General features: G+C 46.2%; 1 protein-coding gene across 1 annotated transcript in view; it reads left to right on the top strand.

Moving 5' to 3' along the window:
- Positions 1–18,728, top strand: part of ACO2 (aconitase 2) — a 56,001-nt gene that overhangs the window by 15,737 nt on the left and 21,536 nt on the right. The window contains exon 2 of the mRNA XM_021687444.2: positions 16,648–16,784. Within this exon, the coding sequence (XP_021543119.1) occupies positions 16,648–16,784 (137 nt within the window). The remainder of the gene's footprint in view (positions 1–16,647; positions 16,785–18,728) is intronic.

Raw genomic sequence — 18,728 nt, 5'->3', positions numbered from 1 at the left:
GTCTCATAATAGTCTCCCAAGGGAGATAAGGAGGCAAGTGGGAGATGGTCTCACGGCAGCTCCTTTAGAGGCCTCCCATCTAGTGTTCCGGGGGGATCACAAGGTGTTCTGGCAAGACTCAGATGAGCCACATGTGGTTCAAGGTTGCTGGGGTACTTTTCTCCTACCCCTACAAAGTCCCTTATGATACCTGGCTCCCTTTTACCTCTTAGCCTTATTTTCTGCCATTTCTGCTGCACTTTGCTCACTTTGCTCCAGCCAAGCTGGCTTTCTCTGTCTTCATTCATTTATAGGTGATTTCCTGCCACGGGGCCTTTGCACATGCTGCTCGTGCCTGTAAGTTTCCTTGGACTCCCTTCCCTGGAGTTAGCCTGGCTAACTCGTATAATGTTTCAGTTCTCAGATTAAATATAACCCTCTTGGAGAAACCCTTCTCCCAGTCTAGCTTAGGTTGTCCCACTTTCTACTGTTACAACTATTAACTTTTTTTGTAGCCCTTCTCTGACTTAGCTGCCTATATGGTCCCTTGAGTGATTACTTTGTATCTGTCTCTTCTCCACAAACTGTAAACTCAGCATAGGCAGGGATGTGCCTATCTTATCTCATTAATTCAGCACAAATTCTGGGGCTTGATAAATATTTGTTGAATGAACCAGTATCACCTTAGTTTAAATTAGGGAAGTAGTGTGGGGGAAAAAGCACTGACTTGAGAATTGAGTTGCTTGAGTTCTCCTAACTTCTGTTAGCTAGGTATGTGCCCTCCAGCTTTCATTTCTTCATCTGTCAAATGAAGTAAAATACTTGGTGATCTGGGCTTACCTGTGCTTCTGATAATCTATGATTCTAGATGAACTAATTAGCAGGGTTCTAGAGGGGTGGGGCCTAGGGTAAGAATCCCACTGCCTCATTCACATCTCCACCCAAGGGTCCTCTACATAAGCAAACTCCTGATCTCACCCTCAAGCCTGCTCTTTTTTTTTTTTAAAGATTTTATTTATTTACTTGACAGAGACACAGCAAGAGCAGGAACACAAGCAGAAGGAGTGGGAGAGGGAGAAGCAGGCTTCCTGCCGAGCAGGGAGCCTGATGTGGGACTCGATCCCAGGACCCTGGGATCATGACCTGAGCCGAAGGCAGACGCTTAACGATTGAGCCACCCAGGCGCCCGCAAGCCTGCTCTTCTATTGTCTTCCCCCATTTCAGTGTGTAGCAACTCCATTCTTCCAGTTACCCAGGCCCCAAACCCAGTGATGTTCTTTTTTTAAAAATTTTTTTATTTTTTAAAAGATTTTATTTATTTATTTGACAGAGAGAGACACAGCGAGAGAGGGAACACAAGCAGGGGGAGTGGGAGAAGGAGAAGCAGGCTTCCCGCCGAGCAGGGAGCCCGATGTGGGGCTCGATCCCAGGACCCTGGGATCATGACCTGAGCTGAAGGCAGACGCTTAACGACTGAGCCACCCAGGCGCCCCCCAGTGATGTTCTTGACTCTTCTCTCACGCCCCTTGGCCAATCTGTCAGCAAATCTTAACTGTTAACTACCTTCCGAATATATCCAGACTCCAGCCCCTTCTCACCACCTCCACCACTCTGACTCTGGTCCACATCACCACCATCTTTCATGGGCTGTTGCACTAACCTTTGACTTGGTCTCCCTGCTGCCTTCTTTTCTACATGGAGTGGCCAGAAGGATCCTTGTGAAAAAGTTGGAGCATTGATTCCTGTTCAGAATTCTTCATTAGCTCCTCGCTCAGAGTCAAGTCAGAATCTTTACTAAATTCTGCAGGGTCCTATACAATTTGAATCCTTGCTACCTCTTGATCTTATCTCTTACCTCACTCCTCTTTGTTTATTCTGCTCTGGCCACACTGGGTTCTTTGCTGTTTGTTTTGTTTTTTGATTTTAAAATAACCATTTTCAGTATACAGTTCAGTGGCATCAAGTACATTCACAGTCGAGCAACCATCACCACCATCCATCTCCAGAGCTTTTTCATTATCCTGTACTGAAACTGTCCCCAATTAGACACTAACTCCCTTTTTCCCCCTCCCTGCAGCCTCTGGCAACTACCATCTACTTTCTACTCTATCAGTTTGATTACTGCCAGTACCACATATCACTGGAATTCATACAGTATTTGTCCTTTTGTGACTGGCTTATTCCACTTAGTATCATGCCTTCAAGGTTCATCCATGTTGTAGCACATGTCAGAATTTTTCAGGCTTTTAAAATTCCTTTTCATGGACACCCAGCTGGCTCAGTCGGTGGAGCGTGCGACTCTTGATCTCAGGGTTGTTTTTTTTTTTTTTTAAGATTTTATTCATTTATTTGACAGAGAGACACAGCAAGAGAGGGAACACAAGCAGGGGGAGTGGGAGAGGGAGAAGCAGGCTTCCCGCTGAGCAGGGAGCCCGATGCGGGGCTCGATTCCAGGACCCTGGGATCATGACCCAAGCCGAAGGCAGACGCTTAACGACTGAGCCACCCAGGCGCCCCTAGATCTCAGGGTTGTGAGTTCGAGTCCCACGCTGAGTGGAGAGATTACTTAAAAGTAAAATCTTTTATTTATTCCACGGACTGAGCCAGCCAGGCACCCTAAAATTCCTTTTCAAGGAATATTCCATCGTATGTATACATCACAGTTTGTTTATCCATTCATCTGTCAGTAGATACTTGGGTTGCTTCCACTTTCTGGCTCTTGTGAACAATGCTGTTACCAATGTAGGTGTACAAATATCTCTCTTTGCTGTTTGAACACAACAGTTACCACCTCACTTTAGAGGCCCCTTAGATTTTCTGTAGGGGATGGTTTTCTTTCATTCTGTAGGTTGGCTTGGACCTTTTGTCAGGTCATTGTTCAATGTCATCTTCTCGCAGAAGCCTTAAAGAAGCCTTTCCCAGCTATCCTGTTTTAAATGTCACCTCCCCCTGCTGCCCTGGCTCTTTTTCCCATTGCTCCTGCTTCATTATCTCTCGTGACACTTATCAGCATCTGACTGAGGTTTTACTCTTTTCTGTGTCTTTGTCTGTCTCTCTGTCTGACTTCCTCTAAGGCCCGGGAATGTCAGTCCCTTGCTGTATCCCCAGTGCCTAGAACAGTGCCTGGCACCTATACCCACTCAATAACTATTTGATGGATAGACAGATGAATAAGTGAGTGAATAAGGTTTCGTGGTAGGAGGGAAAAGGGACAGAGAACAGCAGTGAAGACAGATGTTTTTCCCCAGTCAGCTGTGCTCACCCCTTCTCATATTTCTGGCTGCTACTGAGATTTTTTTTTTTAAGATTTTATTTATTTATTTGACAGAGAGACCACGAGAGAGGGAACACAAGCAGGGGGAGTGGGAGAGGGAGAAGCAGACTACCCAACTGAGCAGGGAGCCCGACGTAGGACTCCATCCCAGGATCCTGGGATCATGACCTGAGCCGAAGGCAGACGCCTAACCGACTGAGCCACCCAGGCACCCAATTAAATTTGACTTTTTAAAAAAACTTGCTGTGTTGTTTTTATTTTTCCAATTTTCTTGGTGGATAGCTGTGTTGCAGAGAGGCACCAAGTGGGTGGCTGAGGCTTGGGTTCCTCTGGTGCCACAGACTGAACTGAACGCTGCAGAGAGCCTAACAATGCCCAGCAAAGGCCCAGGGCGATTGTGAGCCAGTCATGTCTTACGGCTGTTTGGCTCTGACATTTGTAGCTCGTTTTTTAAATTGTAAGTTCTGTAAGGTGTTGTTCAAATTGCCTTTCCTGACCCATCAACTGATCATGAATTAATGGGGTGCAACTTGCCTTCAAGAAAAGATAATCTAGGGGCACCTGGGTGGCTCAGAGGGTTGAGTGTCTGCCTTTGGCTCAGGTCATGGTCCCAGGGTCCTGGGATCGAGCCCCGCGTCGGGCTCCCTGCTCATTGTAGAGCCTCCTTCTCCCTCTCCCTCTGCCATTCCCTCCGCTTGTGCTCTCTGGCTCTGTCTATCCCTCTGTCAAATAAATAATATCTAAAAAAAAAAAAATCTAGAATGCTAAAGGAAAAAAGCCAGACAAGAGCCACGTATTGTATAATTTATATGAACTAGCTAGAACAGATCTATAGAAACAGCAGAGTAGTGGTTGCCAGATGCTGGGGCAAGGAGAGTGAAGGGAATAAGGAACAACTGCTGGTGGGTATGGGCTTTGCTTTGGGGTGATGAGAAATTCTGGGGCTAGATAGTAGTGATTCCACTGCGCATGTGCCCAACTGGCCATTTGATAGTTACGGTGGTAAATTTTATGTGTATTTTACCACAGTATAAACAATAATAGAATAAAAAGTATTAGGGGCCCCTGGCTGGCTCAGTCACTAGAGCATGTGACTCTTGATCATAGGGTCATGAGTTCAAACCCCACATTGAGCCTGGAGCCTACTTTAAAAAAAAAAAAAAGTATCAGCGTGCATTGCACTTGGCGAGTGTTGTTTAGTGAAACTTGTTTTAGTTACACCACCCTGGCAGTAAATTTGGCCTGGATTACAACATAAAATGTATATTTTGTGTGTGTGTGTTCTCAGTCAACATGTGAAAGCCCCCTCTCTAAAGCTCCTGTTAGCTCGGAACATCCTTTGTCCAGTATTTCGAAGTTGATAGGACTGTCCCTCTGAGGTGGCTGCACGAGGATACAGTGGGCTTTGAATGACTTCTTCCTTCCATGATGACTCCACAAATGCCACGTGATTTTAAGCGAGTCGTTCTCTCTGTTTGGCCTTTGCATTTGTAGCCAGTTTTTTGAACTTGAACTCGAACGTGATCTTAGAGAAGGTCTTGGCCTCTTTTTCACTTGACCACTCATATTTCCGTGCCTTCGCTGAACTTTGGACCTAATGTCTACAATAGCAACTTTAACACTTCCACACTTTTTGTTTCCGTGTCTGTCTTATCCCACCAGATTGTGATCCTGCCTGTAGGGACAGCGTGGTGGTGGTCTGGAGTTTAGTGGGTACAGCTAAGCTTTCCTCAGGTGTGGTGTAGCAAATGGGACACAGGTGTGCAGAGATCCTGACCCTCCCCGCCCCCCCCGCCCCAGCCAGTTGCCTCCCAGCAGCAGCCTGGTCTGTCTGCCTAGCTGTGATGTCCAAAATGAGTTATTTTGTTCATGGGCCTTAACTTGGAAAGGTTTGGGAACCATGTGCTAACAATATTTGGCACCTAGGAAGGTGTTCATTGTTTGTTAAATGAGGTAGTCTGGACAGGGGTTATTCTCCCTTATTTTATTAATATTTTAAAATAGAGTAAGCACTGGCCAATCATGGGGCCAATAATAAACAGGTAGTGTTCTGAGTCTCTTGTGCTTTCTGTGCCTCCACACTGGGCTGCATTTTATGCGCGCATACACACAGCATTGCGTCCTCACCCGTGTGTAAACTGTGGCTGTGGCTAATTCAGAAGAACCTTCGCTCTGGGGATTTTCTTCCCCGGTACAGATAAATCTATTCTGACATTCCTACATTTTCCTCTGGGCCTTTGGGGAATACACGGATTTATCTGAGAGCCTGCTTGCTGGGGAGGAGTATTTATAGAATCTCTGAGCTGGAAAAAACTTCGGAGAACATCTAGTCCAGTGGTTCCCAGACATGGCAGTATCAGAGTGACCTGGTAGTCTTTACCAACGCTTAGGCTCCACCCCAGGTGATTCTGATGGAGAGGTCTGGGAGTGGTAGGGCCTAGAAGCTGAAACCTCTCAGGTGGCTTTGATGCAGCTGGAATGATCCACTTCTCCCATTTCATAGACATGGAAAGGGAGGCACAGAAAGGCAAGATTACTATAAGGGTACCTAGTGACCGAGCTAGGAGGCCAGATCTCAGGACTCCCATGCCTGGAATGTTCCCTTTCGTCCCATGGGGCTTTCACTGTTCAGTCCGCACATGGGGAAGTGGCTCATGGGGCAGGCTCACCCCGGCTCTTTTGCCATCTGAGGGTGGTGCCCTCACTGGAATGTTGGATTGCAAAATTGGAGTTCAAGGACAAAAATACAGTGACACTAGGGGACTTCAGCTCTCTGCGCCAGCTGAAAACAGCTCGCTATCCATCGCTTTTCATCCACACATCACCTTAATACAGATTTGGGGAATTATAGGAGAAAATAATTCTCCATCTTAACCCAAACATTTTTTTATGGTCTTTTTAGTGCATTTCTTTTTGGTCTTTTTCCCCTTGTGAACATGGGTTTTATAGCATTGTAGTCAGTGTGTATATAACATATCACCTGCTTTTTCATATATTGTATCATAGACAATTTCCTGCATTGCTACATAGTACTTAAAACTATCATTCCTACTGAGTGGAAATTATACATGTTAAGTTACTTTTAGTTTTAGGGGCTATAAGTAGTAATGTAGTGAACTGTTCAATACATACAATATCATTTTCTTTTTTTTTTTTTTAAAGATTTTATTTATTTGACAGAGACACAGCTGTAGAGAGAGGGAACACAAGCAGGGGAGTGGGAGAGGGAGAAGCAGGCCTGCCGCTGAGCAGGGAGCCCAATGCGGGGCTCGATCCCAGGACGCCAGGATCATGACCTGAGCCGAAGGCAGACGCCTAATGACTGAACCACCCAGGCACCCCCATACAATATCATTTTCATGTTTATTTTAAGATTTTTTATTTATTTGACAGAGAGACAGCGAGAGAGGGAACACAACCAGGGGGAGTGGGAGAGAGAGAAGCAGGCTTCCCGCTGAGCAGGGAGCCCGATGCGGGGCTCGATCCCAGGACCCTGAGATCATGACCTGAGCCGAAGGCAGTTGCTTAACCGACTGAGCCACCCAGGCGCCCCAAGGATAGATTTTCAGATATGGAATTGCTGGGTCAGAGGGTATGGATGTTCCTGTGGGTTTCATATTGACAAGCTGCTTTAGATCAATTTGCTTTTACTCTGCAGCAAGTAGTCTATAGGAATATTTATCTTTGGTTTTGAGCATTTAATTTTTAATTAAAAATTCATGTTGGTTATATTTTTTTCTAATTATAAGAAGTATTAGGGGTGCCTAGCTCAGTAGGTAGATTATGAGACTCTTGATCTTGGGGTCATGAGTTCGAGCCCCACATTGGGGGGTAAAGATTACTTTTTTTTTTTAAGATTTTATTTGTTAGAGAGAGAGAGTGTGTGCACAAGCAGGAGGAGTGGCAGGCAGAGGGAGAGGCAGGCTCCCTGCCAAGCAAGGAGCCCCATGCGGGACTCGATTCCAGGACCCCAGGATCATGACCTGAGCTAAAGGCAGACACTTAACCGACTGAGCCACCCAGGTGTCCCTAGAGATTACTTAAAAAAAAAAAAAAACAAGAAAGAAATTTAAACCATAATTGATGTCTTTCTCAAAATATTTTTTTGTTATAAATTTTTACACATAAGGAAAAGTCAGGGGCACCTGGGTGGCTCAGTCAGTTAAGAATCTGCGTTTGGCTCAGGTTATGATCCCATGGTCCTGGGATCGAGCCCTGTGTCAGGCTTACTGCTCAGTGGAGAGTCTGCTCTCTCTCCCTCTGCCCCTCCTCCCTGCTCATGTGCTCTCTCGCTTGCTCTCACTCTATCTCAAATAAATCTTAAAAAAAACAAAAAGGAAAGGTTGAAAATAGTAGCAAGAACATCCATATACATACCTACCATCTAAACATTTTGTTTTACTTGCTTTGCTATGTATTACTTATTTTTGTCTTACTTGCTTTACTATGTATTATTTATTTTTGTAGTTATTTTTTTCTGGACCATTTCAAAAGAAATTGAAGGCATTGTGACACCTCATTCTTAAAAACTTACAACATTCATTTCTTTTTCTTTTTCTTTTTTTTTTTAAAGATTTTATTTATTTGAGAGAGAGAGTGAGAGGGAGAGAGCACAAGAGGGGGGAGCGGGAGAGGGAGAAGCAGACTCCCTGCTGAGCAGGTAGCCCGATGCGGGACTCAATCCCGGGACTCCAGGATCACGACCTGAGCCGAAGGCAGTCGCTTAACCAACTGAGCCACCCAGGCGCCCAACATTCATTTCTTAATAAGTCAGTAAGCTATATAATTACAGTGTCATTATCTGTTCTCCCAAAAATGTCTTTGGTAGTGGTCTTTTTCCAAATCTCAGGATGTACACAAAAAATTTACACATTGCATTGGTTTTACTTTTTTAGTCTTTCTTACTCTAGAACACTCTCCATCCCCGCCCCCCATACGCCTTGTTTTTCGCTGATGTTGACTTTTCAAAGAGACCAGGTCCGTTTTCTTGTAGAATATCCACATCCTGGATTTGATTGTTCTTTTATTCCATGATTTTCCCTTAAGCTGGAGCTAAGGTTCCAAAGCTTGCTTAGATTCAGGTTAAACATTTTTTGACAAAGAGTTCTTTTTTTTTTCCTTCTTATTTTTTAAAGTAAATTCTACCCCCAATTTGGGTCTTGAACTCACGATCCCAGGTTCAAGTGTTACGTGCTCTACAGACTGAGCCAACCAGATGCCTTGACAAGAATTCTTTTTTTTTTTTTTTTTTAAGATTTTCTTTATTTATTTGACAGAGACACAGCAAGAGAGGGAACACAAGCAGGGGGTGGGGGAGAGGGAGAAGCAGGCTTCCCGCTGAGCAGGGAGCCCCATGCGGGGCTCGATCCCAGGACCCTGGGATCATGACCTGAGCCGCCGAAGGTAGACGCTTAACGACTGAGCCACTCAGGCGCCCCTCGACAAGAATTCTTCGTAGGTGTTGCTGTCCCATCAGGGGCACGAGTGTCAGGTAGTCTTGCTATTGGTGATGCTAAGTTTGATCTCTGGGTTAAGATAATGGTGGTCCTTCTGTATAAAGGTATTTTTCCCCCCTCTTCCTTATTTTTTTTTGAAAGATTTTATTATTTGAGAGGGAGAGAGCAGGAGCCGGGGAAGAGGGAGAGGGAGAAGCAGACTTCCCGTGGAGCAGGGAACCTGATGTGGGGCTCAATCCTAGGACCCTGGAATCATGACCTGAGCCAAAGGCAGACACTTAACCAACTGAGCCACCCAGGCGCCCCTCCCTCTTCCTTACTAATGACAAATTCCTGTAAATTAACTTGCTGAAACAAAGGGTTTGCACATTAAAAAAAAACACAGAACATTGTTGATTGTCAAATTGCCAGTAAATGATTGTGCTATACCACTCCACAGCATGCTTTCTGCACCTATTTGCCTTGCTCATTCTTTTTTCCTGGTTACAAAAGGAACTCCTCTATATCATGTCACATTTAAAAGTTACAGAAATACTTAGCCTAGAAAGTAAAAGTACCCATAATTCTAATCCCTAGAGATAATTGCTATGCACAGTTCAGACATGTCATTTCATTTTTTATATCTACCTGTGTGAATTATTACTTACTATTATATAGAAATGAGCTCTCATACTACTATCTTGCTATGTACTTTTTTCCCTGAATGTTCATGGAAGTTTTTTCTGCCCTTAAAGGTAGATCCACCTTATTTTTTTATTTTATTTTTTATTTTTTTATTTTTTTTTATTAAAGATTTTATTTATTTATTTGAGAGAGAATGAGAGACAGAGAGCATGAGAGGGAGGAGGGTCAGAGGGAGAAGCAGACTCCCCGCTGAGCAGGGAGCCCGATGCGGGACTCGATCCTGGGACTCCAGGATCATGACCTGAGCCGAAGGCAGTCGCTTAACCAACTGAGCCACCCAGGCGCCCCCACCTTATTTTTTTAAATTATGGTAAAATGTATGTAACATAAATACTGACATTTTAACCATGTTTAAGTATTCAATTCAGTGGCATTAATTACATTCACAGTGTTCTGGGACCACCACCTCTAATTCTTTTCTTTTTTTTTTAAGTTTTTAATTATTTACGTAAACTCTACACCCAACGTGGAGCTTGAACTCATGACCCGGAGATTGAGTCGCAAACCAGCCAGTCACCCCTCAAGTTAATTCTTTTTAAACAGCTGTAAGATGGCATTCCTTCGTAGATGAGCCAGAATTTATTCAATCAGTGCCCTATTTTTGGACAATTGGGTTGTTCTCTTAAGAATGGTGCTGGCAGAGAATGTCCTTGCCTGTCCCAGTGCTTATTTATGTGAGCATTTTTGTGAGCTAGCTTTCTGGAATTGGGGAAAGCTGGTTAAAAGGCACAAACGTTTTGCATTTCAATAGGTATTACCTATTGTCTTTCAAAAATACTGAACTTGGGCACTTGGGTGGCTTGCTTGGTTAAGCAGTTAAGCACCTGACTCTTGATCTTGGCTTAGGTCTTGATCTCAGGGTCCTGAGTTTAAGCCCTGTGTTGGGCTCCATGCTGGGCGTAGAGCCTACGTAAGAAAAAAAAATGTTGAACCTGTTTATACTCTAACCAAGAGCGCCTGAGACTGGTAAATTATTGATTTGTTAAGTGCGCTCACAAGATTAACCAAACCTGCTCTGTATTTAACCCTGTTCAATATGGAAGAGCTAGTTGGTCAAGCAGAAGCAAGAGTCATTAGTTTAATTGATATTTATGTAGCACCTCCTGTGTATCAGACCTAGTGTTCAGGCATGGAAATTTATTATGAATAAACAGACATGTCCCTCCCTGGTGGAACTTACAGACTAGTGGAGACAGAAACCATCTCACAAATGAATGTCAAGAAGTAGTAAGTAGGCACAGAGAATAGGCTTTGGTTGGGCTGGGAGTTCAGGAAGAATTCCCTGTTAATTTGGAACTTGAAGGATCAATGGGAGTGACCTAGACAAAGAGCAGATTGCGAATGAGGGTAGGCAGAGAACATTCTAAGCAGCACAAACAGCATGTACAAAGGCCCTGTGGCAGATCAATTTAACCACTGAGACGCCCAGGCGCCCTGTGGCAGATCAATTTAGAATTTTTACTGGCTAACAAAGTTCAGCATGTTTGGTGCCTTTGAGATATGCAAATTCTGAATGACTGAGAAACCAAATAGATGAGATCCCACCACCAGGATCCCATAAGCAGGAAGGATTACAGCGGGATGAGGGGCTTTCCTAGGCAAATTCTGACAAATTGCAAGTCATCTGCAGGAGAGAGGGAAGAGATGCACCTAAAGACATTAGCTTAGACAACTGGAGGGCAAGTAACCAAGGAAAAATTATATAGCCTCTGGAATACATTAGAAGAGGGTCAAGAATGCCAAAGGCCCAGACAAGCTAAATCTTCTGAAAAACGTTGATCAACCAAAAGAGCCTTTAAAAGCTGTGTTTGTAGTAAGCAAAAGAAGAGACCTGCTGCCCTGCCAGCATCCAGAGAAGGAATACAGCTTCACATCTCACTCTGCATCTGTCTCCTCTGTGAAGGAAGATAACATAACACAATAACATGTAATGAACAGGCTCTGTGCCAAAACCCAACGTAGGTTATTTTATTGAATAATAACACTATGAAGTTTATCTCCATTTTCTCTTTAGAGAAACTAAGCCTTGGGGAGGCTAAATAACTTGTCCAGGGCCATAGCAGCTTAGTGGTGTTGCAGGGTTGGGCATTCTGAGTACAGATCTTCAATCCGGACCAGCCATCACACCGTGCCACCTTCAGTGAGAACGGGTGGGCTGTGAGAGGTGAGAGAGTAGCAGAAGCCAGGGGAACTGACCTGTCTCAGAAGGAGACGGACCTGAACTTGCATCCCGGATTCCCTGCTCACCACTTACCAGTATGTGATTTCTGACTTAACCTCCCTGGTCTGCATTTCCCACGTCTGTGAGACCGGAAGAACAATGACCTGGCCCTGTTGCCATGGGAATTCAAAATTAGGCACAGAAAGTGCTTGGCACAGAGCAGGTGCTTAATAAGTAACAGCTGTTTTATTCCTATTCGGGGAGGGGGGAGGTTGCGTGGAGATCACCTGTAATGTAATTTTCATTTTACATGTGAGATTTGTGGGGTTCATGAATGAGTGATACATGATGTCTTTGCCTTTGAAGTCCGTCTCTGGGGTAAGCATATTATGATGTGGAGCACTCCAGAGTTTACACGGGACATTTCATGCATGTCAGCCGCTCACAGCCCTGAAGTGGGGAGCAAGACTGAGATTTCACCTGTTCTGGGTGTGAAAAACTAAGGCCTTGAGGGATGAAGTGAATTGCATAAGGTCTTACGGCAAAACCACCAGCAAACCCAAACCCTTTTTGTTAGGGTTAGTAGTTAGATCAGTGAGAGTGAGTATTGATTTCTGCGGGGAACTCGACCGGTCAGTCAGGCTGTCCCTAACGACAAAACAAAACCGGCCTTAGTGACAAAGCACTGAGGTGGCTGTTGGGGCGCCTGGCTGGCTCAGTCCATAGAACATGCGACTCTTGAGTTCAGGTGGTGAGTTCAAGCCCTACACTGGGCGTGGAGCCTACTTGAAAGAAAATACATTTAGGTGGCTGTTGCAGTGGATGGAAGACCTGGACCTCAGGAGTGCTGCTAAGTAGACCACTGTTGACCTGACCAAACGTCTGCCCTGGGGAGCCCGGCCTGGAGTGGGTCACACTGGTGTTGGGCCTTGGATGAATACCCTGGAGCTGTGCTGTGTTTGTGGCTGACACACGCTGGGAGGGCCAGCCTGTCAGGACGTGGGGTGATGACCAGGACTCCTGCAGACTCCAGGGGTGGGAGGCAGACAGAAACCGATGATGAGATTAAATCAAGATTAAGGTAGAGCTTTGCACAGAAAACCAAGCCTACAAGTACAGTGTGGCTCAAGAGCAGTCAATGAGGAAGATGCCTAGTCAGGTGTTAGGGTATCTGGAAGTGACATGTGTGTCCTCGGTGTGGTGGGCTGTGATAGGCTGATAACAGCCTTAAACAAAGGTGATGATACCTTTGCCCTCAGCCCAGGGCATGGTAGTGCTGTTGCGGAATTGGAAACCTGCCATGTAAAGGGATGGTTGAAAATAACTCTGGGCCGCCCTTGGCCAAGATGAGATTTTAGAGAAGATGACAGGGCATGGCTGACTTCAGGTAGGTGAGGGATCCCACCCTGGAGACAGAGTCATTGACGTGGGTGGGGTGTAGGATTATGTATTTTTAACAGACTCAGGAGGTTGTGATGCATCTGAGGTCTGGGAGCTGTTGTCCTGAGGAAGAGAGCTATGGGTCCCAAGGGTGGACCCCAGCTGGAAAGCAGACTGTGCAGGGAAGCAGAGCTTGGCTGAGCGTGCAGAAGATTCTGAAATCATGCAGGAGTGGGTTGGGTGGTTGTGTGGGATGATAAGCTCCTGGCGTGGGGAGGTGTGTGTGGGTGGTGCTCTGAACTTAAAAGCATAAAGGCACCTTTACAGAAAAAGGGTTCTAATGAACATGCGAGTTGTTAGGGCTTCTGAAAAAACGCTTTCCCTCCTTATTAGTACATAAACCTGAGCCATCCCATGTGGCAGCTTCATTTTAAGTTCATTTAAAATTGAATAATATTGAAAACCCCTCAGTTGCACTCACCACACTCCAGGGTGCTCTGCAGCCCCGTGTGGCTAGTGGCCAGTGTATTGGTTGTGCGGATCTAGAACGCGTCCGTTGTGGCTGGAAGTCCTCCTGGCCACTGCTGGCTGTTGTGCTCAGATGTTTGGAAAGCAGAGCACATGGTGATCCAAGGTTGAGCACGCAGTGATTTAATCTGTTACTAACAACGGAGTTCATCCATTTTGGAGGGAAGGCTTAGGGAGTTACGTAACATGCCCGGGGCAACGGCAGGTAAGTGGGTCAGTCACGCTGGATTCTAGTCCTGTTTGCTACTCTGACCTTAGTCACTTGTTGCAAGCCTCAGTTTCCTCACGTGGAAAATGGGCTAATCATAGGAGACATTCACTGGATGGCTGTGAGGATGAGATGATATAACGCTTGCAAAGTACTTAGCAGAGTGCTGGCATCACTGGGTGTTAAAAAATAATTTTCTCTTATCCATAAGTTGTAGTCTAGATGAGAACATCTTATTTTGTCCCTTTTTTCTCCAACTGGCATTGCTTATTAAACCTATTATTTATTGGGGTGCCTGGATGGCTCAGTTATTAAGCATCTGCCTTCGGCTCAGGTCATGACCCTGGGGTCCTGGGATCGAGCCCGTATTGGGCTCCTGGCTCAGTGGGAGTCTGCTTCTCTCTCTCCTGCTCCCCCTGCTTGTGCACGTGCTCACTCACTCGCTCTCACTCTCAAATCTTTAAAAAAAAACAACCCTATTATTTATTACAATTTTTTTTAGTTAAAGCTTTTTATTTATGTTTATTTTTTATTTTAAGTAGGCTCTCTGCCCAACGTGGGGCTTGAACTCACAACCCGGAGATCAAGAGTTGCATGCTCTTGCTGTAGGGAATTTGGGACTTTTACCTTTTCTCTACATTGTAATTATGATTACAGTTAATAGTTTAGCCTCCTGGACCAGACACTAGGTATTGTTATTTATTTACTTATTTATTTATTTTGAGAGTGAGCAGGAGGGGCAGAGGGAGAGAGAATTTTTTTTTAAGATTTTCTTTATTTATTTTAGAGAGTGCCAGCAGGGGGTGGGGTAGGGGTAGGGGCAGAAGGAGAGGGACAAGCAGACTCTCACGGGGCTCACAGGGCTCGTAGGGCTGGTCGATCCCATGACCCTGTGATCATAACCTGAGCTGAAATCGAGTCGGATGCTTAACCGACTGAGCTACTCAGGCGCCCCTTTATTTTTATTTCTAAGGAACCCTAAGCTTAGGACAGTTAAATTATAGGAAGAAAGATCTGTATATGGACATTGGAAAGGCGTCTAAGGTGTGTTGATAAATGAGAAGAGCAAGTTGCAGAACAGCCTGTGTGGTTTCTCTTACCGGGGTAATAATAGAAACTGTGCCAGTACTTTATGTAACTGCTAACCCCCACAGTAGCTCTGTGAGGAAACAAGCGCTTAGGGTAAATTGACCGAGATGACTCGATAGTCACTGGCCGCCAGGCTTCAGCCCTCCTTTCTCCATTCCCCTGCTGTGCGCGGGCCCCTGGCTGCAGGGGCGCGGGCAGAGCTGCATCTGCTGTTGACCGTGTTCTGCCTGTGCCCAGGCTGTTGAAAGTCTTTAGATGCACCATTCGTGGACTCTTCACACCTGCCCCCTGAGGCAGAGGGGGCAAGGGGTCTGCAGTCTGCACTGGGGAGGACCCTCCTGCTGGGGCGGTCAAGTGGGTGGTGATTGGGGCACCGTTTCCTAATGGGGTGGGCTAATGATTCAGTGTCCTGGTTCAGATGCCGGAGTTGGCAGAGTTTGGATTTAAATGTTCCGGGGACGTAAAGAAGGGGGCTTGAGCTTTGCCTCTTCCCTTACCCATTGGAATGACCCTCTAGACAGGGAGCATCGCCTAGAAGGGAAGCAGCCATCCCTTTCCCTCTCATTTTTGGGGTTCCTTTATTCTTCCCTGATCAGTGTACCCTGTGAAGGTTGTCATGGTTTAAAATGAACTAATACAGGCCCCATCATAACAATCACTTACCTTTTACTGCAAAACAAATTGCCCCCTCATTTAAAGACTTAAAACGATAAAGATTTCTCACTCACAGTTTCTGTGGACCAAGAATTTGGGAGCAGCTTGGCTGGGTGGTTCTAGTTTGGGATCACTCAAGAAATTGCAGTCCAGGTGTTGATCAGGGTTGCAGTTACCTGAAGACTTGGTCTTGGGCTAGAGCACTCACATGCACGGTGGTGCTGGTTATTGGCAAGAAGCCTCAGATCCTGTCTGAGTGGACCTCTCCTAGTACTGCGTAAATGTCTTAACAACACAGTGACTGTCTTCTCCCAGAGCAGTCAGAGAGGGCTGGGCAGAAGCTGTCCTTTATGGTTTTTTTAAAAGATTTTATTTATTTATTTGACAGGGAGAGAGCAAGAGAGCACAAGCAGGGGGAGCGGCAGGCAGAGGGAGAAGCAGGCTCCTCACTGAGCAGGGAGCCCGATGCAGGGCTCGATCCCAGGACCCTGGGATCATGACCTGAGCCGAAGGCAGACGCTTAACCGACTGAGCCACCCAGGTGCCCCAAGAAGCTATCCTTTATGATACCTTTATCCTTTATATTTTATGACTAGTTTTGGTGGTCACATAGCCTCACGCCCCATTCTAGTCATTAGAATAAGTGTGTGCTGCACATTTAAGGGGGCCGCCTTTGAAGGGATGAGGAAACATCAAAGCTCATGCACAGTGTTTTCCTCATTTTTTCATCCATTCAGTAATTATTTATCAAGTCTACTCTGTCCCAGGACTCCAGATACAGAAATGTAAGACAAATAAGGCTTGATCTCAACCCTCGAGGAACGTGTTGTGCAGGTGGAATGATAGCTCTGATTTGGGCAGTGCTTTACAGCCTCATGAGGACTTTCACATATGTTCGTATTTATCCATCCTGGTAACCCGCTGTGATCACTGTGGCCAGCGGTAGCCCCATTGCCTGTCTCCTCCGGGGCTCAGATGATGGGGGATTTTCTTAAGTTGATAGAACTTGACTTTGATCCCAGCAATTCTGACTACGAATCCCTTGCTCTTTCTCCTGCCACGGGCTGTGTTCCTGTGGCTACTGGATCAACCCCTGCCTCAGAGGAGAACACTGAGGCTGCAGTCACTGGGGAGCTCTCGATACTTCCTCGGTTTTTCACCACACTGAGCTGTCCTCCAGGGAGGACCACCCTAAATACTCCATTGACAGTCGCTACTGTCTTTCTTCTTGCAGAAAGCCCTGGGTGTGCGGCAGTACCATGTGGCCTCAGTCCTGTGCCAACGGGCCAAGGTGGCCATGAGCCACTTTGAGCCCCACGAGTACATCCGCTATGACCTGCTAGAGAAGAACATTGACATTGTTCGCAAACGGTAAGGCTGTGGGGGGGAAGCTGTAGAGACTTCCCCAGGGTGTTCCTTCTGCTTCCTGCCCCTTTCAGGCAGCACAGGAAGTGCTTGGTAAAGGATGGCTAATAAAGGCAGGAGGATCAAGGCCTTTGGGGTACGAAGTTCCCTGCTGAGGAAAGGCACTGCAGATTGGTGATGGGCCTTGGCCTTCTCTGCCAAGGAAAAATCTATCAAGAAGCCTGGTGATTTGGGCCAGCGGGAAGGTCTCAGACGCTCTTTGGTGCTGTGGCCTGAACCTCCCAACAACCCTTTCCAGGACAGACTCCTGACCCTGAGCCAGCCCCCTAGGATCCACCAGACCCAAAGGCTAGAATTGTATTTCCTCTTCAGTGTGTAGGCCTAGAGGAGAGCTCAGGCTTGAGACCCAGAAGAAAGCTCAGGTGGGATCTTGAGCGTATCTTTTTCTCTGGGCCTCTCTTTCCTCATTTGGTAAGATGGTGGCCATTTTTGCATTGCTGTCCTGTGTCCCAGGTCCTGGGCTAGATGCTGGCACTGGAAGGTTGTATGTGATGCCACAGGAGGATGAAAGGGCGGGGGTGGTGGTGCTGGTAGCAACCAGCACTGCCCCCAGAGTGCAAATGACTATAGACAGGACTGGGCGCTTGCCCACTTGGTGACCGTGACCCTGGGAGTAGGAGAGAATAAATATGAATATACCCATTTATAGCCAAGGAACAGGCTCAGTGGAGAAGCAACTTGCCCAAGGTCATACAGTGAGCAAGTAGTGGGACCTTGTTTCCCCGCCCTCATGTAGTGCTCTAGCCCCCATCCCACACTCCCTCTCAGCTGCCACTTGGCTTCCTCTTTACTGGTATCCTCGCTTCGGTTTTGAGAGGGAGGGACTGTCATAGTCTGTATCTCTAGCAGCCTCCAGCCTGGCATCACCTAATTATAGTAAGAACTGATGAATGTTTATCAAGGATGGCTGTAATAATAATAGCTGCCTGAGTGTCCAGTTTGTTCTAGGCACTTCACATACATTTTCTTCTCAACAACCCCTAGAGGTTGTTACTATATCTGCCTCCCCATTTTGCAGATAAGGAAATCGAGTGTCAGATTGGGGAAATACCCAGTCTGAGGTCATACATCTGTTGAGTGGTTGGACCCAAACGCAAGCCAGTTCTGTCTGGCTCCATTGCCTCCCACTGTTTTTTCTGGCATTTTTGTGTGGGTTTCGTCTAGGCTGCATGTTGGAATCACCTTAGAAGCTTTTTTTTTAAGGTTTTATTTATTTATTTGAGAGAGAGCATGAGGTGGGGGAGAGGCAGAGGGAGAGGGGGAAGCAGGTTCCCCGTTGAGCAAGAAGCCCGATGTGGGGCTCGCAGAACCCCGAGATCATGACCTGAGCCGAAACCAGGAGCTGAAACCATAATGGACTGAACCACCCAGGCATCCCACCTTGGAAACTCTTATCTATTTTTAAAAGATTTTATTTTTTTTAAAAGATTTTATTTATTTTATTTTTAGAGAGAGCGAGCGAGAGAGCGCATGCATGAGCAGGGGGAGGAGCAGAGGGGCTGGAGGGACGGGGAGGAATCTCAAGCAGATTCTGTCCTGAGCTAGGAACCCGATGTGTGGCTGGATCTCAAGACTCTGAGGTCATGACCTGAGCCGAAACCAGGAGTCAGACGCTTAACTGACTAAGCCACCCAAGTGCCCCAAAAGATTTTATTTTTAAGTAATTTCTCCACCCAACATAGGGCTCGAACTCACAGCCCCGAGATCAAGAGTCACATGCTCCACCAATGGAGCCAGCCAGGCGCTCCAACTCGGAAGCTTTTAGAACTACCATCACCTGGGCCCCAATTCCGATTCAGTTGGTGTAGGCCTTACTCCTCAAAATGTGGTCCGTGAATCAGCAGCACAGCGTCACCCTGGGAACTGGTTAGAAGTGAGGCTCTTCAAAAC

This window comes from Neomonachus schauinslandi, chromosome 5, assembly GCF_002201575.2.
Source record: "Neomonachus schauinslandi chromosome 5, ASM220157v2, whole genome shotgun sequence".
Classification (NCBI taxonomy): Eukaryota; Metazoa; Chordata; class Mammalia; order Carnivora; family Phocidae; genus Neomonachus; species Neomonachus schauinslandi.
The sequence above is the reverse complement of the archived record's forward strand: the minus strand, read 5'-3'. Positions and strand labels throughout refer to the sequence as shown.